Source organism: Scyliorhinus canicula, chromosome 5 (genome assembly GCF_902713615.1).
Source record: "Scyliorhinus canicula chromosome 5, sScyCan1.1, whole genome shotgun sequence".
NCBI lineage: Eukaryota > Metazoa > Chordata > Chondrichthyes > Carcharhiniformes > Scyliorhinidae > Scyliorhinus > Scyliorhinus canicula.
Window position 1 is genome coordinate 156,071,667 of NC_052150.1, and position 23,001 is coordinate 156,094,667.

A 23,001-nucleotide genomic window follows, 5' to 3' on the forward strand; every position below is an offset into this window, starting at 1 on the left:
AATAACAAAGATCCATCATGAGTTATCAGATGGACAAAGCGGTGGAACACAGCCTATTCAGCAGGTTGCAGCGAAAATCAATTTCCACTTCGCACAAATATACAGAACCATACAAACTTTTGAATTTGTTGTAAAGCAGCCTTTACAGCACCGTGTAGTCAAGTCACCATTCCTCGACAAAGGAAAATTACACTTGTAAATTTCAGACTGCAAGGGACAAAATTAATCTCTGAATCGGAGCTGTTGAATTTAAGATAATGAGAAAGCAGATATACTATTGAGCAGTAATGAATCATAAAAAATCCAATAATTCATACAGCATTGTAAGATGAACAGGCAAGTGTGAGAGGGACATCCAGAGGTATAAAGAATTGAAGCAAAGCAACTTACAAAAAAAGGAGTTAATTCCTTGTATGAAGGCAATTGTGTAACTTGAGTGATGAAATTATGATAGCATTATGCAAATCTCCTCCACAAGTGAAACACATTTTAATAAGATGTTTTTGCAAGGTTGGTTTGTAGGATATCAATGCAGAATCTATTGCATAAAATTAGATGTACAATTGGTTAACTGGACAAAAAATTATCGCTAAAGTTTATTTTATCCCAAATTACAAATTTGCAAATGCAGATTTGGAAAAGGCTCACATAAAATATCTGCATTGCATACAAGGAATTCAACTATACACAATAATATGTCAACATACTTATGTATTGCACAATTTACTCTGCTTTAGAATACTTCATAGGACCAATTCAGAGAGATAGCGTTAAAGTAAATATAAATTATATGTTTTAGAGAGCATTCAATCCCTAGGTGTGTTAGAAAAAAATAATACCAATAGGTTCATAAAGATAGAGTAAATCTAGACCAATGAATTAACTGCCAATAAATGTACAGACTGCATTACTACCTTGTAACTGAGATATTTTATGCAAAACAAATCGGTACTCATTAAATACTGTATTTAAGATTTGATTCTTAATGGCTGCTGGTAGCATGTGCAGCCACGTGATTAGAAATGCAACAGATTTTTATGCAAGTATAACTCGTGTATTGTAGAAATTTGAGGTATAAACATTTCTAATATAGCTGCAACACTTTACTGAAAATGTTAAAATATATTTTACTATTTCAAACTTAAAAGAAACATTGGGCCCATCCTCAATATAAATGGAAAATTAGAGTTCAAAAACCCCAGAGTAATTCCTGAGATGGCAAGGTTGTCATACGAGGAGAGATTGGGTCGACTCGGCCTGTTTTCACTGGTTTAAAAGAATGAGAGGGGATGTCATTTAAACATATAACATTCTGACAGATACACTGGATGTAGGCATGTGCTTTCCTCTGGCTTGGGGGTTTATAACAAGGGGGTCACAGGATGCAGGTTAGTCCACTTTCAGGCTGACATGAGAAGAAACCGCTTCACAGAAGGTGGTGAACCTGTGGAATCCTTTACCACAAAAGGCTGTGGAGATCCAGTCACTGAATACATTTAAGAAGGAAATAGGTACATCTTTAGATTCCACAGGTGTCAAGGGATATGGGGAGAGCGCAAATGGCGTCGAGATAGATCAGCCATGATCATACAGAATGGAGGAACAGACTAGAAGGGTCAAATTACCTACTCCTGCTCTGAGTTTCTATGTGCCTTAACCCCTTTGATTATGAAGCACAAGATTCTCATGATAAGTATTGTGGCATAATGCTCATACTATGTTTGAATGAAAGAAGCACTGGCACTACTTTAAATCAGTTTATCATCCATTTTTGCCATAAATGTGTGCCAACGTTTATTGTAATAACTCACAGAATGATCCAACTATTGATTTGCTGCTGTTGAAAAGTGTTCTAATAATCCAAATTTTTATTAAATGCTAATTTTTGATTCCTCATTTAGATCACAAAAATTCAGTAATCTTTCAATAGGGAACTATTTGGTCAAGAATATATAATTTAAATACAATCATAGTGTCAATAACCACCTATTGTGGTTTCGGGAATATTGGTAGCATGCATGTCTCTTGTCATGTTTGACTTCTCTTTGAGTTTGGCCTGTAGCAAGGTATGCTCCACAACTCCAATTCGAATATCCATTTGAGTTATCTCTTGCTTCAGTTTAGTCAATGCTTGTTTGATTTTCACTAATGGAGCTGAAAATAATAGTGACAATTAATATACTGAGTCAATCCATTTGACTTATAACTTCATGCAAGTATATAGTATAATATACATTACAATAAATTTCTTGTGCGCATTCAAATAAATGTCAACAGACTAAATGTTATATAGCAGATGGCATAAAAGCAAATTACTGCTGATGCTGGAATCTGAAACGAGAACAGAAAATGTTGGACAATCTCAGCAGGTCGAACAGCATCTGTGAAAGAAAAGCGAGCTAATGTTTTGAGTCTGGATGGTCTTGACAAAGGTCATCCAGACTCGAAACGTTACCTCCCTTTTTTCTCCACAGATACTGTCAGGCCTGCCGAAATAAGATAAGTTTGTCTATATGCGCTAGGAAGAATCCCCACATAAGGGGAAAATACACTAAAGAGCATTTGAAGATGATAATGGGATTGCAGAAAGGCAAATTGGTCAGAGTTGAACACTGAAGATCATTATCCTGTCTCAGGTTTTCTTGATTCATATGTCTGAGGAGAAATTAAGAGAAATTTCTCCAATATTGAGTGCAGGAGCTATATCAGCTCTCTGTAAGAGCTATCCATTTAATTCCATTGAACAGCCATATCTATACCTTTGTTTTTTTTTCTTTCTCAAGTAACTATTTTCTACACTTTTTGAAGATAATTACATTGGCTTTTACCTTTGTTTTTGTTAAATATTCCATGACATAACAGCCCCTTGAAAGGAACAAATTCTCCCTACCTCTCCTCTCCTTTTGGTGATCACCTTAATTACATGTCCGTGAATTACTACAACTTTGATTTCATTTTAAAAGATTATCCTGCTGCCATTTACTCACCTCCATCAGTCATGCTGCTTCCCTTTTCTTCCATATCTTGTTTCACCTTTTCCAACTCTTCACTTATCTTAAAGATTACACACAAAATATTTAAACGGTACCTATGGAATGACCTTTAATAACCAAAATCTCTATTAATTTTCAAAATTATCAAAAGTAGTAAAAAATCCTGGTTAGTCTGGAATTAAAATCCTCAATTTTCTATACTTTTACCACCTTTATCTCCTTAAGGTAGCCATTCATGCATTCTTCATGTTATCATCATAACACCCATTCCTCACACATGAGCAACAAAGTGAAAAGCTATCAGCTAGTCCTTCATAAGAGACAACATAGCCAAACACAATCCGGTTGTCACTGTATTATCCCACATGTAGCCATTTTCCAACAGGTGATATGACAGCCGGGATTTTCCAGCCCTGCCATACAGGACCCGCTGCGGGGTTCCAGTGGGCCAGTCAAAGGTTAGCTCCCGGGATGATCCTGGCACTTGGTGGGGATGGAAAATACCAGCCTAGGTCATGATCAGGAGTTCAAAGTCCTATCTGATTTATTTTTTGCAATATAAGGACAGTGAGACAAACTTGTGATGTGCACACCATTGGTCCTGTTGAGATAAGCAAGTTTAGGACAGATCAGGAACTAAAATTAGCACCTGGCTGTAATGCACAAAAACACATAGGCAAACTTTTTCCAGAAAATAGCAAGTGTCAGATTCTCACTGAAAATTGGTGCATTTCTCCCCAGAAACACAGGCAACTTTTCACTCCAGATCTTCTGACACTGTCAAAAAAAAGCATTCTGCAGGGGTGGGGACTGAGTCAGCAAGCCCGGCTCCAGAGAGATCGGGGTACCTAAAGTTAATGTTCCCCCCCTCTCCAAACATTGACAGACAAGGGGAAACAACCCTTGCCCTCAAACACAGAAAGCCAACGTCCACCCCACATTCAATGGTTGGGTCAACCCCTTCTCCCAAACACCATGCAGGCATCAGGTGACCAGGCCCCCCTCCCCCATCCTTGCCAGGATGGGGGCACACCCCTCCCCTCCATGCTTAGTGCCCATGCCCCAACCACCATTCAGACACAACATCCCCCGCCCCAATATCACCTCTCCACATAATAGAAACAATCCCTGTGGGGTTCCCTGAAAGCCCCACCCCCTGGCAGTGCTGAGCTGGCACTGCCAGGGGGTTGTGCCAAGGCACTGCGCAGCCATGTACCTTCATGTCCCCAGCATGGTCATCACAACTGTTTTCAGTTTTCGAAAATCAGTAGTGATTCCCGCCGACGTACGTCACGCCAGCAGGGAGTGAACTGTGGGGGAGGTCTAATGATCCAAGAATGAATGGTGTTAAGCCATTGAATGATATTTAAATACATGGTATTCGGTTTTACACCATTTTACATCACAATCGGAGAAGATTTCAAGCTAAGGTATCACCACTGTAAATCCCATTATGTCGCTCTCGTAATTTAGTGGTCACGACGAATGTGCAGTGAAAACCACAGTCACAGTGGACATGAGTTTCTGGGCCTATTCAATGTGCATGCAAATCCCGTTAAGGCCACCAAATATTGCTGGAGAGCCATAATGGGAATTGCACCGGTGAGTTCTTGCTTTGAGATATTCCTCGCCACTCCCCGCCCCAACTGGTAATGTGATCAGGCTCATGCCCTGTTTGTGCATGAACCTGATTTACATTAATTTAAAGAAATTTAAATGTCAATAATCAGCTTTATGCTGTACGTTCCAGCTCCACGTGATATTCTCTCGAGACTGCATGATTCGCTGGTTTTTGAAATCGAAAACCAGTCATGATGACCAAACCAGGGGCATGGAGATACCTGGAAGACCCGGGTTTGAGTGCAAAAGTTGGGTAGTGCCAGGGTGCACTTTGAGGGGGCAAACCCTTCTCCATTGGGTGAGGGGGCTTCCGTTTATGTGTGGTGGGGGTTGGGAGAGGGATGTGCACTGTAGAACATATGTTAGCGGATACGGAGTGCCCCCGATAACTGTGGTGGGGGGGGGGGGGGTTTGCCCTGAAGCTTGTGGGGGATGGGGCCCTCTATGACCATGTGGGATTTGGAGGGAGTTCATTGTTTTCGCTGATCGGGGTCCCCTTTAAAGATGGTGCCATGGCGCACCGATCTCTGTGTAGCTGGGCTTGCCGACTCTATGAGGCCTCCCATGCCAGAATGACAGCGTTAAACACTGCCACCGATTTTTTTTCTGACAAAATTTCAAAAGATCTGGACAGAAAACCTGGCTGTGTTTCTGGAGAGAAAGACACCGGCTTTCAGTCAGAACCTGACACTGCCATCTTTTTTGAAAATTCCGTCCAGTGTGTTTTTTTAATTGAGGGAAGGGGACCTAAATAAGGTATTTTTAAATCAATGAAACAATTAGGAATCGGTTTCTTAGAGGAGAATAATGTTTAGATCAAAATATAAGCTTGAAAATAATTTTTCAATTAACAGTAATTCTACCTCAGACAGAAGTCTAGTCCGTTCTGTTACACCCCCGCTTCCTTGCTGGTATCGATCTTTGGCCTTCAACAAAAATAAACTGATTTACAAAATTATGTAGAATTAAGGTCAAGAACTGACACATTAAAAAGAACATTGCAGATTACCTCATTCAATTGGCCTTGAGCAACACGGAAATCCTGAATCAAATTCTCTAACTGGTTGTTGACATATTTCTCTCTACTGCTGACCTTTTCTAGTGTTCGACTAATCTCATCTTGAAGCTTGTCCAAATAACTCTGTCAAAAAAAAAGAATTCGGTGAACATGACTCAGCTAGAGATTAAAAAAACCTTAAAAACGAATCAAGTGTAATACTAGTAAGCAAAAAATAATTTGAAAGAATCCACGCCTTGACTAAATTACTCGCTAGTAGGTGGCTGCAACACAAGTGCTTTTGTGTAAAACAGCTATCGACAAGTATTCTATTTATTCATTCAGTTACCTTATTTGTTTTACTCTAATTTGGGGAAACAGTTTTACTTCATTTTCTGTCAAGTTTGAGAAACAATTATTTTCAAGAACTTGAATAGCTTTAATAAGCGAACACTATTTGCAAGTCTATAGATCTGATAACCTGAGACCACAAAGAAGGGAGCCGAGTGTGTTTGAAAGTAACTTCATGTAAATAAATTATGAAGTTTAACAATAATAGTAACTCAGCCAAACAGTTGTAACAGTAATAACTATGAAAATAGAAGCTCTAGTAAAACAGGTCTTGCATGTAGGTCACCCTCTTACAGACTAAAAGAAGTCCACCCAAAGCCCGCACATGCTCAGAACCTCAACAGACACCAGTAAAACAATTACATAGGAGAAAGGCTTACAAGAGCACGCTATGCTCAGAATAATACTGTAACAGTATAAAAATGCACAGAAGTACAACTCAGTCCTTTTAGGAGGTCAGTCTTGTTAGGAGACGAGGAAAAATGAATAAGATGTTAAAAATTCAGCAAACGTTCACAAAAACGAGTCACAAAGGCAACCGATTAAATACATTTCTATTTGTTTGTTGTGCCTAAGTGGTCGATTACATTTGCTAGCATAAAAATAGTGACCTGGCTGTAAAGCGCTTTGGAACATTCTGAGAATGTGGTGCTGATAAAGACAAGTTGTTTATTTTTACTTCCAAAATCACTACTAAGTTTAACAAGTCCAAAATACATTGCTGCCAGTCTAGCCTGCTTCAAGAAAGTGAGGAATTCACCGGAAAGTAAGCATTTAAAATGCATTATTTATAGAAAACTGGATAACTAGCAGCAAGTTAAAAGGATATAAATTTAGCTGAGTGGTTCAAATGATCGAATGACTCAAAAATGAAGCTCATAAAATGAACTACAGTATCAGAAGTTGCAATGTCCCCACGCATATTCATTTGCCGCATACCCTGCCATGTCACAGCTAAAATGACTGAGCTGCCACTAAAGACGGTCCGACCGCTTGTAACCAAATAATCTTTAATCAGGCCGAATGATAAAGGGGGTGTTTCTTAGAGAACAACTCATCCTCATTCAGTTCAATATAAGGAGGTAACATTCTCCATGGAGACAGCTTGTCACATTGTCAGACTGGTCTGCTGATGAGTTGGGCAAGATGTCTCCTGTATATTACTGAAAAATTGCAGTTGTGACATTGCAAGGAGGACCTATGTTGCAATCCGGAACCTTATTTTAGGAGACTATACATTCGCCAGGATAGGTAGCCATTTATTGTACAGTTATAGTTCCTATTATTATTCCCTTTGTCTGCTTTAATTGTACATCAACTAATTTAGCATGGGAAGAATTTAACACAGGGACACAATATTCTCCAACTGTGTAACAGTTAGTTAGCACTGAGCTATACAATGTTTTAGATTCTTAACTTGAGCCTTGAAGTTTATTCAACAAAGCCATTTGTGATTTATGGATTCGGAACTTAGACATATTTGAGTTGGAATAAAGCCGTACCTTCGTCTCTTTAAGAGACGTTTCAATTCCCTCTTTATGCTGGTGCATTTGATCAACATGAATTCTCCAATCCTGTTAAAGCAAAGTAATTTATACAATTACATATAAAATTAAACTTGTATAACACACTATTTGATCTATTTAGAGAACAATAATGGATTGTTCCTAGCAGGAACCTAAAAGGATATAAAAATTAGTTTAAAAGATTCTGACAGAAACAGTGATTCTCAAGTTACGAACAGCAAGAGGCCCCAGATTTAATTATTACCTTAAATTCATTTTCAGCATATTTCATGGGCTGGATTTTCCGCCGGCGGGATGCTCAATTTTGCCGTCAGCAAAAGCCGGCATGGGGCTGCCCCACAATGGGAAACCCCATTGACCAGCCTGAGTAACGGAGCATCCCGCCGGCGGAGTGAAACAGAAATGTGGCGGGGTGGGATGGACAATCCAGCTTCGTACTTTTACATATTGCATGAATTAATTTTAATTTTTTCCTTACATTGGCAAAGAACCTAACGTGTGATTCATCAAATCATAAAATTTATTGATCACTCAAAAGTCTAACATCCAGATATATTATTGTTGTATAAACAATCCCAATTTTAGTTTATTTTTATCAAAGTAAAACATTAGCTTTTAAATAACATACCTTGTTGTCAGTTCGGATAGTAACTTTAAGCTGTGGGAGAACGCGTTCTACTTCTAGATTCCACTCAGCAGCATCTGTTGTTGATTCTAAAATCTCTTCTGGTTTTGTGGACTCCACCCCCTCCTAAAAATTAAATATGTATTTTGATAAATGCAACAATAGAATTATTTTTCTCTACCTGGACTCTAAAGCATTAATGTGATATTCTGTGAAGATCTGAGAAAACAGTCCAAAGTGACATTCGGTTTGATCTTTGCTTCCTCTCTATGGGATGGAAAGTGAATGGTCTCCAATGAATACTTCACCAAGTGGTAACTACTCATCGCATGGGAATGCAAACCCACACTCTAAAACATGGTGTTGGAGATTCACTGCATCGTACCACCAATTTAATATTATTTAACAATTTGTTGACCTGTTAACTACACAACCAAAACTGGCCCTATTATTAAGATTAACCCTTTGTTATGTCAGAAATCCATTGCTTAAAGTTGTTTCACTTAAAGTCACACTTTTCAGAACACAACTAAAACTTTCAGTAAGGATTTACTTAACTGGCTTGACAGTAAAATATTTGTTTCTTCAATAGATAATGCCCCTTTACTAACTAATCTTTACTGAGGAAAACTCACCATTTTCTTCCCCTGAGATTTCAAAACCTCCAGATCGAGGAAAGGCTCACCTTCTTCAAAATCCTCTGCTTCCTCCTGAAAACCAATTTCAGGGAAAAAAATTAAATCAATAAAATGGGCTTTCAACATTCTGTCAAGTTCCTTATTTGAAGATTTTAAAAAGAATCCAAAAATCTCTACAGTGCAGAAGGCCATTTGGCCCATCAAATCTGCACCACCTCTTCAAAAGACCACCTAGGCCCAGTAACCCCACCAAACCTTTGGACACTTAAACATGGCCAATCCACCTAACCCATACAACTTTGGACTGTGGGAGGAAACCAGAACACCCGGAGGAAACCCAAGCAGTCACGGGGAGAATGCGCAATCTCTACACAGTCACCCAAGGTCAGAATCGGACCGAGACACAAAAAGACCTGGGGCGCGATTCTCCAACCCCCACGCCGGGTGGGAGAATCACGGGAGTGCCGGGCGAATCACGCCACGCCGCCCTGGAACCCCCACGTGATTCTCCCACCCACCCCCCCCCCCCCAAAATGGCGTGTTGCGTTTTGCAACAGGCCGCTCGGAGAATCGGCGACCGCCGATTCTCTGGCCCGGATGGGCTGAGCGGCCTGCCGAACCCGACCGGTTCACGCCGGCGCCAACCACACCTGGTCGCTGCTGGCGTGAACTTCGTGTGACCACTGCACGTGGAGCCTATGGGGGGGGCGGAGGGAGGATCGAGCACCACGGGCGTGCTCAGGAGGTGGCTGGCCCGCGATCAGTGCCCACCGATCGTCGGGCCGGTGCCTCTAAAAGACGCACTCTTTTCCCTCCGTCGCACCGCAAGATCAAGCCGCCATGTCTTGCGGGGCAGCGGAGGGGAAGACGGCAACCGCGCGCATGCGCGGGTGAAGTCACTTAGGCGCCGCAAGCGTCAAGGCCGGGCGCTTGAAATTCACGCCCCGCCGCTCCTAGCCCCCCCCCCCCCCCCATGGGAAATATGGGGTGAAGAGCGGCCTCCGACGCCGGAGTGAAACACTCCGGGTTTCACTCTGGCATCGGCTGGTTGTCTCCCTATGAGAGAATTTTGCCCCTGATTTTTAAGCAAACGTTGTTCAAAACAATTAAAATTGCTGGCATTGGGCCAAACATGTTAAAGCTAGAACTATCTTAGTTTTAAACAACCAATTAACATTGCACATATTTACAGAATTAAATATGATAGGGAACAATAAATGTTTTGTACTTCTACCGTGATATTTTCCTCAGTAAGTCTTAATGAATTTGTAAAAAATGTTCTGCAAAAAACATTTCTTAGTTATTTAAGGTCACACAGAGGATTCCAATTTTCCTTGAAGAGCAACAGATGTTTTTTTTAAATTTAGAGTAGCCAATTTTTTTTTGCCAATTAAGGGGCAATTTAGCGTGGCCAATCCACCTAACCTGCACATCTTTGGGTTGTGGGGGTGAAACCCACACAGACACGGGGAGAATGTGCAAACTCCACACGGACAGTGACCTAGGGCCGGGATTCGAACCCGGATCCTCAGCGTTGAAGTCCCAGAAGAGCAACGGAGTTTTTGGTTAGAATTCCCCCAAACCCCGGCCGCTGTGTTCAATATCCGGCATGGTGGGACCTTCAGAAATCGGTTTTGCAGTGTGAATTAGGAGCGGATCGTCCGCTGCTGCCCACCATGGAGTGAACCTCATTTGCATCCTGTTAATGGATACATGTGAAAGGCTCGCCCACCCATGTCCGGTTCTCCATGGTGCCAACACGAAAAACGCCAGCGTGAAACACAGTTGGAAGAACGTGGCATGCAGATATCGGGACTGTGCCTGGGGCTTCCTCTGGAGATCAGGATGCAGGTTGCCCGCAACCCTGGACCACCAGGGTTTGAGTTGCATCTGCAGGTGGACCTTCCAGATTAGGTTTCCTGGAGGGGGTCCATCTTCCATCCTCAGAATGTCTTCTGGTCACAGAGTGATCCCAGAGATCTATCTTCATTGCACATCTTTTCAATATTGCACCCGGTCATGGTGGCAGACTACATGTCATACAGGCCCGCCCGACAACAGAATTCAGCATGAAACAGACGGGTGCATAAATGAGGTTGCGTTTGGAAGAGTTGGCCTGTTTTCCCGTCAGCCGCCACAGCGGGAAATACTCCACATTCCTGCACCCACAATTGAAAATGGAAGAACTCCACCCCAATGTTTCAGGTTGATAGCCTTACATCAGAAAGAGGAGACAGGAGAAAGAACAGGCCAAAAAGAGTGCAGACTCCATTCACCAAGCCCAGCCCCTGAAATAGCTTGGGCTGGATTCTTCCGCCCCGCCCGCCGCACCAATGCCATGTGCGAGCCATGGACAATGGAGAAGTCCATGGACCTCGGGCGGGATTCTCCAGTCGCCGAGAGGATGTGGCCGGAGAATCCAGCCTCTACTGAGAAAGGATCAGCATTCAAGAAACAGGTAAAGTTTGGGCTGTTGTACCCGGCCCGCCTCTGGGTCACACATGAGGAACAACATTTCTATTTAGAGTTGCCAGAGGAAGCGCTGGACTTCACGAAAAGGAAAGGACTGGTGTTGGACTGAGAACTTTGAATTTGGCTGTAGCGTTTATGTTTTGCAAAGAAAAAGTTTTTTGTTTCTTGTTTTTTTTCCCCCCGGACATTATTTGTAATGCCTGCTGTATGGATCTGGGACCAGCTGCAGAGCTGAGTGAGGTAAAAGTTTGTATTTGCACTGTTGGGGGATGTAGGTGTGTTTGTTCAGATGCTGGATCTTTTGCTTGACCTTTTCCTTTGTTCGAGTTCAACTAGGGTTTTTTTTTCATCTCTTCAGACAATTGTGTTGGGATTGTTTTTCATTTGAATATGCATGTATGAGTGGGGGGGGGGGGGGGGGGGGGGGGGGAAGGGACAATAGGTGGGAGACTGTCTGGCGCCAGGGGCGAGGGCTACCAAGCTAGCTGGATGGGCTAGCATACAAAAACGTTGTGGGGGGTGAACAGATGTTAGGCTTATCGAAGGGGTTAATTTATTTAGTGCTGCTACTAGGGAGGTGGGGGGGGGGGGGATGTTCTGCTGCTGAGGGAGGGACTGTTGCTAAGGGACAGAGAGAAGGTCGGGGGCGAAGGCTGCCTGGGGGCGGGCTAGTGGAAGCACGGGGCGTGGGCTGAGACTGGCCCAAGAGAGGGGATGGCTGATCGGCAGAGTGGAGGGTGGGGTGTGGGGGGGAGGGGTGATGAGCTCCCCAACTAGGGTCACCTGGAATGTAAGAGGGCTCAATGGGTCGGTCAAGAGGGCACGCGTGTTCGCGCATCTGAGGGGACTGAAGGTGGATGTGGTAATGTTGCAGGCGACGGATCTTAAGAGTAGCTGATCAGATTAGGTTAAGGAAAAGTTGGGTCAGACGGTTTTCCACTCAGGACTGGACTCAAAGACCAGAGGGGTCGCGATCCTGATCAACAAGCGAGCCGTGTTTGAGGTGGGTAGAAAAAATTTCAGATGGGGGAGGCCGGTACATTTTGGTCAGTGGGAATTTGGAGGGGGTGCAGTTGGTATTAGTAAATGTATACGCACCAAACTGGGACGATGTAGAGTTTATAAAGAGGATGCTGGGGAAGATACCGGACCTGGATTCGCAAGAGCTGGTGGTGGGAGGGGAGTTCAATACAGTTATTGACCCTGGTTTAGACCGGTCAAGCTCAAAAACGGGCAGGGTGCCAGCAATGGCTACGGAGCTAAAAGGGTTCATGGAGGGTGGACCCATGGTGATTTGGGCAATCAAGAGTAAAGGAGTTCTCCTTCTACTCACAAGTGCATAAAGTGTACTCCCGGATCGATTTCTTCATTCTGAGTAGGGCTTTACTGACGGGGGTGGTTGACACGGGGTACTCTGCGATTACAATCTCAAACCATGCCCCGCACTGGGTTGACCTACAGGTTAGTAAAGACAGTAACCAGCGCTCGCACTGGAGATTAGACGTGGGGCTCTTAGCGAACAAGGTGTGCGGGCAGTTGAGGAAATGTATTCAGAATTACCTGGAGGTCAATGACACGGGGGAAATTTCAGCAGCGGTGGTCTGGGAGGCATTGAAGGCGGTGGTTAGAGGGGATACGGGCCCACAGGGAGAAGGTAGACAGAGCAGAGACGGACCGACTGGTAAAGGAGATACTACTGTTTGACAGGAGATATGCGGAGACCCCAGAGGCAGGGCTTCTAAGGGAACGGATGAGGCTACAGGCGATGGAGCAGCTGAGAAAGGCAGGGGGGTGGGGGGGGGGGGGGGGGGTGCGTGTGTGTGTGTGATCTATGAGCACGGAGAGAAGGCCAGCAGAATGCTTGCACAGCAGCTTAGAAAGAGGGAGGCAGCCAGGGAGATAGGGAAATTAAAGGATGGAGACGGGAATTGGCCATAATAAAATTGCCTTTTGTGTCCAAAAAAAGGGGTTACTCGTATGGGGCTTGGATGGAGGTGTGGGTTTGTAGGGTTCTCTTTCCAAGGGCCGGTGCAGACCCGATGAGCCAAACAGCCTCCTTCTGCACTGTAAATTCTATGAAATTCTATGTATCCTCTGACAATCCTCAACACTATCTGCCACTCCACCAACCTTGGTGTCATCAGTGAACTTACTAATCAGACCAGCTACATTTTCCTCCAAATCGTTTAAGTATGCTACAAACAACAGAAGTCCCAGCACAGATCCCTGTGGAACATCACAATCTTCCATTCAGAAAAACACCCTTCTACTACTACCCTGTGCCTTCTGTGACCGAGCCAATTCTGTATCCATCTAACCACCTCACCTCTGATCCCATGTGGGGATCATCAGAATAATGAAAATTTTCAAATTATTTACTAGAACTTACAATCAATTCGTCTTCCAGCTTGTTCAATGTCAACTCGGCATCATCCTCAATTAATGCTTCCTCTTCCATTTCCTCTGCTGGATACACAGGCCTAAATCGATACAGCTGTGATTAAAAACAGAACTCATTCCCAAGTATGTCACGCATACTATGCATTTAACCACAAAGGTATTACATTATACTATTTTCAAACAGCATAACCAGTATCTCCCCATAATGAATGTTAGTTTTATCAATGTAAAATCTTATCAAAAATGTTTTGAAGAGTAACTTATTTCTGTTCTAAGAAAACTTGCAAATTGTACAGAAATTGTATTTTGATACTCAAGTGTCAGCTCTCTGAATTCTGAAAGATTTTTTCAACTTTCAAAATATTAGTCTTGAAATGGCATGACTGTGCTCCCAATGTGTAATCTTGTACAACACAAGGGCAAGATGTGGAGATGCAGGCGTTGGACTGGGGTGGGCACAATAAGAAGGGTGGGCACAGTAAGAAGTCTTCAACAGGTTAAAGTCCAACAGGTTTGTTTCGAATCACGCTCGGTGGTCGCATAACTATTTAGCATGTGGGAGTCCCGTTCGTTATCTGAATTAACCAAACAAATCACTCCACCAACTGAGAATGGCCATGCACCTGGTTAATTCTGATAACGAACGGGACTCCCACATGCTAAATAGTTACGTGACCCCCGAGCGTGATTTGAAACAAACCTGTAGGACTCCTCACTGTAACATAATGGTAGATCAAGGAAATGGCTGCTTTGTCCAGAGCACCAAAATTCTATGAAATATTATAATATGCACCTGGTTCACCACCTTCTATTTGGAAATATATTGAATACATTTATGCCAAATCAATGCACTTCCCCATTATAAAATATATGCACATGAACTGCAACATGAGTACAACTCTAGGCACCTCATTGATGGAAGGTCCAGTATTAAAAGTTTTTCTCTCTTTCTGCTCTATCCCATCTTATTCCTTTTTGACTCCCCTTCCAAGACTATTCCCATGTCCCCATCTCTCTTATTGTACCCTTTTTATGGCTTAATTATTCACACTCTCCAAGACTGGTTGATCTGAAGATTTCTCTTGGCCCTGATTCTTAGCATGCATTTCCAGGAGAGAACAATTACTATGCAAAGGAAAACTAGATGCTCATTTAGTGGCAGTCTCCACGTTGCACAGAACTACACAAGTCAAACCTCCATCAAGTTCTTACCTCTTCCAATTAAAGCCAGTATGCTTCAGAGCTTCTTCAGCTAAGCGATCCAGAACATAACACACCTGCTCTCCATAACCTTGCTTCAGTTTGGAGGGAGGGAAATCTACTGAGCCACCCTAAAAGGTTTGAATAGAAGCACAGAAATTGATTATAGCCTGCAGCTGTTAAAAGGCTACTGAAGAGTGCTGTGGGCCTTTCAACAGAAACATGCTGTTTTACGAACATATGTATTAACGAAGATCATTAGCTGCCATTATGAGGATTATAACCAGGATAATGAAAAATACTGTAATTTTACAACAAACCAATAACACATCAATGCTTGCTATGGATTGTTTAACCACAATCAGCAAAATTAACCAATTTTGTCGAATTAAATTTTGAAGCATCTTTTTGACATTAATGAAAAACAGTGAAAGAAATTCACAAAACAATTTCCATAATTTTAAACATTTATTAAAGTGAAAATCCTTTCAAAGCATAAAAATAGAAAATAACAAAAAATAGCAAAGGTGTCTTAGCTGGTGAGTAATAAGGCCATTGGCAGCAGACTTTTCCAGCTTCAATGCTGGAAGTGTGATGTTAGATAATCTCACTCAGGGATTTGTAGAAGCACTTGAACTGATTTCAATGCTCTTGGGTTAAAGAATGTAAAAGCAGCAGGGTACATGATGCTGACTGCAAGGTGGATGTTAGGGGAGGGGATACAGGACTGTACTCAGCCAGAGCAGCTTCAATGGTTGAATAGCCTGTCAACACCTAATGCAAGTAATCAATACCACCAGGAGGTAGAGGATATGGGAGAAAACAGCAAAACATTTGTATGGACAACAGGATAAAAAGAACAAAAAGAAGTTCCCATTAATCAATTTGTGCTCTGCTACTAAGCAGATTTATCTGCAGTATATTACTTTCAGAAATGCACTCTGCTCAAGTTTGATTAAGGGAGCCAAATAAATTTGGATTTTAAGCAATGCCACATGTTTGGACAGAGGGCGGCAGGTTAATTTTGGATTACGAAACCTTTGTCAGAACACACTGCTGAAAGGAGTCTGTGCCCAGGATGTTGATCCATATCTCCCCACTCTTTGTGACAGTCACACCCTCTGTGTTGTCAGTATTTTCTTTCATTTCGAGTTTTACAGCACAGAAAGAGACCCTTTGTGTCTGCGCCAGCCATTAAGCACCTATCTATTCCAATCGCATTTTCCAGTAGTTGGTCCATTGCTGCTCATCCAAATGTTTCTTAAATGTTGTGAGGGCTCACACCTCTACCACCCTTTTGGATAGTGAGCTCCAGATTCCCAACATCGTCTAGTTGAACATGTGTTTCCTCAAATCCCATCTAAATCTCCTGTCCCTTACCTTAAATCTATGCACCCTGGTTATTGACCCCTCTGCTAAGGAGAAATGTTTCTCCTTATCTACGTCCCTCAGAATTTTGTACACCTCAATCAGGTTCTGCATCAATACAAACCCAGCCTAACCAGCCTCTCGATAGTTGAAACTTTCCAGCCCGGCAACATCCAGGTGAATCTCCTCTGCACCCTTTCTAGCGCAACCACATCCTTTCTACAGTGTGGCGCCCAGAACTATACACAGTGCTTTAGCTGTGGCCTAATGAACCTTTTATACAACTCCATCATAACATCCCTGCTCTTGCCTTTATTAGCTGAGTAAAAAGTCTTACAACACCAGGTTAAAGTCCAACAGGTTTGTTTCGAATCACTAGCTTTCGGAGCACTGCTCCTTCCTCAGGTGAATCCGATTCACCTGAGGAAGGAGCAGTGTTCCGAAAGCTAGTGATTCAAAACAAACCTGTTGGACTTTAACCTGGTGTTTCAAGACTTCTTACTGTGCTCACCCCAGTCCAACACCAGCATCTCCACATCACCTCTATTAGCTACGGCATAGAATATAAGTAAGTAATGCATGTGCCTTCTTAACCACCTCATCTTCCAGTCTTGCTGCTTCAGGAATCTTTGGACATGCATCCCAAGGGTCCTCTGTACTTCCAAACATCCTGTCATTCATTTTGTAATATTTTGCCTCGTTATTCCTCCCAAAATACATCACCTCTCACTTTTCAGGGTTAAATTCCATTTACTGCTATTCTTCCTGTCTGATTAGCCACTCCATAATACTGTATCATCCTGTAATCTAAGGCTTTCCTCATTGTTATTTATCACACCACCAATTTTCTGACCATACCTCCCATATTCATGCCAAGAAATTAATGTGCACTTCAAGCAGCAAAGAACCCAGCACTGATCCATATGCACAGGTCTCCAGTCATAAAATCAGACTCCGTAACGACCCTCTTATGGACTGACCTGATTAATACTACACTCCGGTGTGCTTCATCTGATGCCGGTGTCTATGTATTTACATTCTGTACCTTATGTTGCCCTATTATGTATTTTCTTTTCATGTTCTAAATTATCTGTTTGAGCTGCTTTCAGAAAAATATTTATCACTGTACCTCTGTACACGTGGCAGGAATCAAGTCCAATCCAAATCAACTTTCAACCATCATCCTATGCCTCCTGCCAAATTGGATCCAATTTGCCAAATTTTCCTGGATCCCATATGTTCTTACAAGTCTTTTTTCTACTTGACCAGTCTCCCACGTGGGACCTTGTCGAATGTCTTAGTGAAGTCCATGTAAATGTAAACTACATCAACTGCACTGCCCTCATCTACATACCGAGCTAACTCCTTGAGAAATTCAATAAAATTTGTTAGGCATGACCTCCCTTTGACAAAGTCATGCTGACTTTCCTGGATTAATCCTTACCTCTCCAAGTGGAGATTAATTCTGTTCCTCAGAATTTTTTCCAATAATTTCTCTGCCACTGACGTTAGACCCACTGACCTGTAATTACATGTTTTTTTCCTATTTCCCTTCTTGAATAATGGTAACATTTTAGCTATCCTCTGGTGCTCTGGCACCTCATCTGTGGCAGACCAGGTTTGAAAATTAGTATTAGATTCCCTGCAACCTCTTTACTTGTCTCATACAGCAACCTAGGATACATCTCATCTGGGCCTGGAGATTTATCCACTTTTAAGCCCGCTAAAACCACCAGCATCCCTTCCCTCTTGATGCTAAGCTGTTTAATTAAATCACAGTACCTCTCCTGCTTGCTATACCTACTGAATACCTTACTGTGTCATGAATATTCTGTGTTGCTATTATTTCTGCTTATTGCGACAAAGTAGCACAGTGATTAGCACTGTTGCTTTACAGTGCCAGGGTCCCAGGTTTGATTCCTGGCTTGGGTCACTGTCTGTGTGGACTCTGCACGTTCTCCCTGTGTCTGCGTGGAGTTCCTCCGGGTGCTGCGGTTTCCTCCCACAAGCCCCGAAAGACGTGCTGTTAGGTAATTTGGACATTCTGAATTCTCCCTCTGTGTGAACAGGCACCGGAATGTGGCAACTGGAGGATTTTCACAGTAACTTCACTGCAGTGTTAATGTAAGCCTACTTGTGACAATCAAGATTATTATTATTACTCATGTCGCAATGCAAGATAACCTTCTAAACTGCCCCAATTTTCCATCATCTATTGAGACTAACACCCGTTCTCAAGTCATGTTTTCTAATTACAGTTTAATGTGACCACGATATTTGAATTAGTTAGATGACATGATGACTACTGACAACCTTTTTTTTCCCCTTACCATATTCTACAAATATTTTGTTACTTTTCGGACAGTTGGCAGGGACAGGGATGGAGTCAGTACCTGGGGTGTGGAGTTTGGATCAGAGACCAAAGACAATGGCTTCAGGCTCCAATATTTAACCAGAAGAAATTTCTCCTCATCCAGCCTGATAAGCAGTGATATTTTCACAACAGTGGGGGAGTTGAGAGGGGCAGTGGTGAGGTGGAGCTGGGTGTTGTCAATTTACATGTGAAAACTATTATTGTGCTTTTGGATGTTGCCGAGGGGCAGCGTGGAGATGAGAAACAGTTCCATTAAAGAAGCTACGTACAAGTTGTTGTATTTAAAGAGAAAACTTTCTGCTGTTTGACATTCTTAGTACAACTGTAAATTTCACAAAATTAGCAACAGTAAGTCGAAACATATAAACTTTGAGTACTAAAGAGTCAATTTAAATATATGCTTGAATTCTACAGCCTCTCGCTGGGATTCTCTGGTCCCGCTGGCAGCACACCCCCTTCCACGGGTTTTCCGGCGGCATGGGGTGGCTTCATTGGGAAACCCCATTGACAGAGCCAGAAATAGTGAATTCTATTGGCAGTGAACGGCATGCTGCCAGGAAACATGCGGTTGGGAAGCCGGAGAAGCCTGCCCATAAATTATGTTTTTTCAGAAACATTACTGCAAAAACAAAACACACATTCTGGTCACATCAACACAAGTTCGATCGAAAGCAAAGTCAAAAGTTACGCGAGTTTACAATGGTCCATTTATCATAGTAACACTATTGATTATCAAAGAAAAGATTAATTTAGCTGTTCTGTAAAGGGACATTTTTTCCTTTTGACAGAAAATTGTAAAGACTTGGATAGTTCTAGACATTTAATTACACATATATATATGCAGGAAGATCTAGAAAGTACATAAGAGGTAATGTTGAATAAAATTCAGCACTTTCTATGACAATATTTCCTTGCAAATTTGTTGTTTGTAAAGTGGGCGTAAAATTTTATTACAGCAAGCAGTGTTAAATTCATCATTGTGAGTTTAACTTCTAACACTTACCAAAGCACGGAGTCCTGTCAGAATATTTGATATTGTTGCATTTGGATCATCATATTCTTGGGGCTGTTCAAAAACGCGTCCTGACTGGTTTAACAACCAAGCTGCCAGAGATGTAAACATGTAGAACTGCTCGCCAGGGTTTGTGGGGAGAGCAAAGTAGTGTCTGTTCAAATAAGTATTTAATAGATAACTAGAATATATCAACACAGGCTTATCAATTATATTTAACATGACAACGCTTTAAGATCACAGGTGGCCCATATGCTCTATAATCTCCTCTGCCCTCCCCAGAACATTGAAAATTTGTTGGAGCTGATGCAAAGCTAATGAAAAGCAGAAATATGAAGCATTTCATTTGACGCTTTGGAAGCATCTGAGTATATTGCTGCAATGGTTTATTCCAAGGAGGTAGTACAGGGCTTAGGCTCCAGATCTGCTTTAGACAACATTCGAGGATAGGAGGAGCAGGGAATGCTGTCTGTGAGAACATAAAATATGGAATGTAGAATTGTAATAAGCCACTGAAACACAGGGCGCGATTCTCCGTTCCCACGCCGGGTGGGAGAATCGCGGGAGGGCCGCTCTGGCACCCCCCGCGATTCTCCCACCCCCCACTAAATGGCGTGTCGCGTTTTGCGACACGCCGCTTGGAGAATCGCGGGCCGCCGTTTTTCACGGCGGCCCACGATTCTCCGACCCGGATGGGCCGAGCGGCCGGCCGTTCCCGACCGGTTCACGCCGGCGGCAACCACACCTGGTCGCTGCCGACGTGAACATGGCGCCAGCAGCTGTTTTGCAGCTTGTGGGGGGCGGAGAGGGGAGTGAGCAACACGACCGTGCTCGGGAGGGGACTGGCCCGCGATCGGTGCCCACCGATCGTTGGGCCGGCGTCTCAACAGGACGCACTCTTTCCCCTCCGCCGCCCCGCAAGATCAAGCCGCCACGTCTTGCGGAGCAGCGGAGGGGAAGACGGCAACCGCGCATGCGCGGGTTTGAGCCGTCATGACGTCAGCTGCGCATGCGCGGGTTGGAGCCGGCCAACCTGCACATGCGCGGCTGACGTCATTAGGCGCACCGGCCACGTCATTCTCGGCGCGCCGGGCCTTGACGCCAGCGCCCGCGTGGGGGAGGGGGGAAATAGGGAGCCAGGTGCTGCCTCCGACGCCGTCGTGAACCTCTCCGGGTTTCACGACGGCATCGGGCCTTGCGGAGAATTCCGCCCAAGATATTTGATCGAAGCTTCTGTCTTGACTCGTCTAGATAATCGCAAGAATACTAATGTCAATGGAAACAACAAATTTATAGTGTACAAAAAGAGACTGCTGACTGGTTAGTCAGTGGACTCAGGTCGGTAGAGGTGTTGTCATGGAGAATGCACCAGTTCACGGTGACTGACAGTTAACTGCCAAGCATTATTTGAAAATCTAAAGCAGGTAGCTTGATTCATTCCTCAGGGCAATGCCCTCACCAATCAGAGTCAGGTTGTCTGGTTTAAATTTTCAAACAATGCTTGGCAGTTAACTGTCAGTTACCATTCACTGGAGCATTGTCCATGGCAACATCTTCATCAATCAGAGTCCACTTGCCAACCAATCAGCATTCCCTTTGTATACCGTATAAAGTTGTTGCTTCCCCTGACATTGATATTCTTGCAATTATCCCAACGAGTGTAAGATGAAAAGTTTCAACTAAATGTATTTTTTCAACAATACTCAAGATCTGTACTATAAAACAACTAAAGAAAAAGAACAGAACGCTAATAATATTCTTATAGTAATATTATGACAGTTCAGTCCACACAAGGATAGCATTTAGTGGGCCATTCAGTCCAGTGCACTTGTGACACTAGCTTTTCAACTGAAGCTAATTTGTTGAAATATAATTTATGTTCCATTACAAATATTAGCCAATTATTTTTAAGTTATGGTTTTATTGCTCAATCATTTGTCTATAATTCTCCCACTCCCCTATTATTTTACTGATAATTCCCATTGTTACTGATTTATGAACCACCACAAATATTTTCACTATTTATCTTGACAACTTTGAAAATTTCCATTCGATTTTTTCGTTAACATTTCAATGATACCCACTTATTTTTCCAGAACTAGTCAGTTTTAACTCAATGATGGGCGTTCATGTGCAAACCAGCAGATAGTCCTCTCAAGCTTCACTCGAGGCACCAGCAAATAATCCAGACTAAAACTTCAGTTAGGAGTGTTGCACTGCAGGTGATACCAAAGGAGACATTCAACCAAAAGACCTAGCTGTCCTTTTTTATGCAAAAAGATCCTCCCCACCATTCAAACAGCAGGCGAGTTCTCAAAGTTGCCCACATCTATCTCTCAACCCACAGGGTGAAGGCGTGGGCTTGGGTAGGGTGATCTTTCCAGGGGCCGCTGCAGACACAATAGGCCGGATGGCTTCCTTCTGCACTATAAATTCTATGATGCTAACACGTAAAACAACTGTTCGGGTCATTTATTAAATAGCTATTTTAGAACAGTACAGCACAGAACAGGCCCTTCAGCCCTCGATGTTATACCGAGCAATGATCACCCTACTCAAACTCACGGATCCACCCTATACCCGTAACCCAACAACCCCCCCCTTAATCTTACTTTTTAGGACACTACGGGCAATTTAGCATGGCCAATCCACCTAACCCCGCACATCTTTGGACTGTGGGAGGAAACCGGAGCACCCGGAGGAAACCCACGCACACACGGGGAGGACGTGCAGACTCCACACAGACAGTGACCCAGCCGGGAATCGAACATGGGACCCTGGAGCTGTGAAGCATTGATGCTAACCACTATGCTACCATGCTGCTATTTGTGGAACTTTGCTGTGCACATATTGGCTCATGCATTCGTTTAGGGTAGGGTGATCTTTCCAGGGGCCGGTGCAGACACGATGGGCCGGATGCACTAGATTATGGCCCAAACGATATAGATCGCTTTCTTTTAACATTTAAAGATTCGATATGTGAGACTCCGAATGTTATGAGGACTTGGAGACGAAGCAGGGCCAAAGGGGGAGCTTTCAGTGACTCCCTTCCCCCCTCCCTCCCCCTTGGGGGGGGGTCATGGTGCAGCTGCCTCCCCTCCCCAGAGCCGGCGCCCACCTCGACAGGGCTTTCATGTTGTTCCTCCGGATCAAATCCTCCTCGTAGTTCATCAGCTTAAGCTTGTCCAGCAGATCCTCCATGGTGACAAACATTTGATAGGCGGCGCCCGGGCCGCGCTCGCCTTCATCACCTCGCCGCCCGTCGTCCGCCATCGGAGGAGCAGCCGCCGGTACCGGCTCAGGGCCCCGGCCCGCTCTGTTCATTCACCGCCCGCTCGGCTCGGCCCAGCCCGAGGACGGCCTGTGATGTAAAAATTAAACGGTTCAAGCGCCCGCCCGCCTGTCCAATTCAAAACTAACACTGC

The 23,001-nt window shown here is 43.5% G+C and overlaps 1 protein-coding gene across 2 annotated transcripts; it reads right to left on the reverse strand.

Annotated features, from left to right (window-relative positions):
• Window positions 1-567: 567 nt before the first annotated feature.
• On the reverse strand, window positions 568-22,989 carry ift57 (intraflagellar transport 57 homolog (Chlamydomonas)). 2 transcript variants are annotated; one of them, XM_038797877.1, is made up of 11 exons: window positions 22,695-22,981; window positions 19,568-19,730; window positions 14,835-14,953; window positions 13,612-13,702; window positions 8,748-8,822; window positions 8,116-8,238; window positions 7,464-7,535; window positions 5,623-5,754; window positions 5,477-5,539; window positions 2,988-3,054; window positions 568-2,154 (listed from the first exon to the last, which is right to left on the reverse strand). In XM_038797877.1, exons 1-11 carry the CDS (start codon window positions 22,898-22,900, stop codon window positions 1,976-1,978), a joined length of 1,290 nt encoding a protein of 429 aa, XP_038653805.1. In that variant the 5' UTR covers window positions 22,901-22,981; the 3' UTR covers window positions 568-1,975. The 2 variants fall into 2 exon arrangements, with proteins under 2 accessions (XP_038653805.1, XP_038653806.1); XM_038797878.1 differs by lacking the exon at window positions 5,477-5,539 and having other exon boundaries at window positions 22,695-22,989.
• Window positions 22,990-23,001: the final 12 nt, after the last annotated feature.

Excerpts from the sequence above, each read along its gene's own strand:
- ift57 (XM_038797877.1), bottom strand. The coding sequence starts at position 22,900 with ATGAACAGAGCGGGCCGGGGCCCTGAGCCGGTACCGGCGGCTGCTCCT. Across the intron at positions 14,954-19,567 it reads TGACAGGACTCCGTGCTTTG|GGTGGCTCAGTAGATTTCCC; the intron begins GTAAGTGTTAGA and ends CAAACCTTTTAG. Across the intron at positions 5,540-5,622 it reads CTCAAGGCCAATTGAATGAG|GCCAAAGATCGATACCAGCA; the intron begins GTAATCTGCAAT and ends TTTTTGTTGAAG.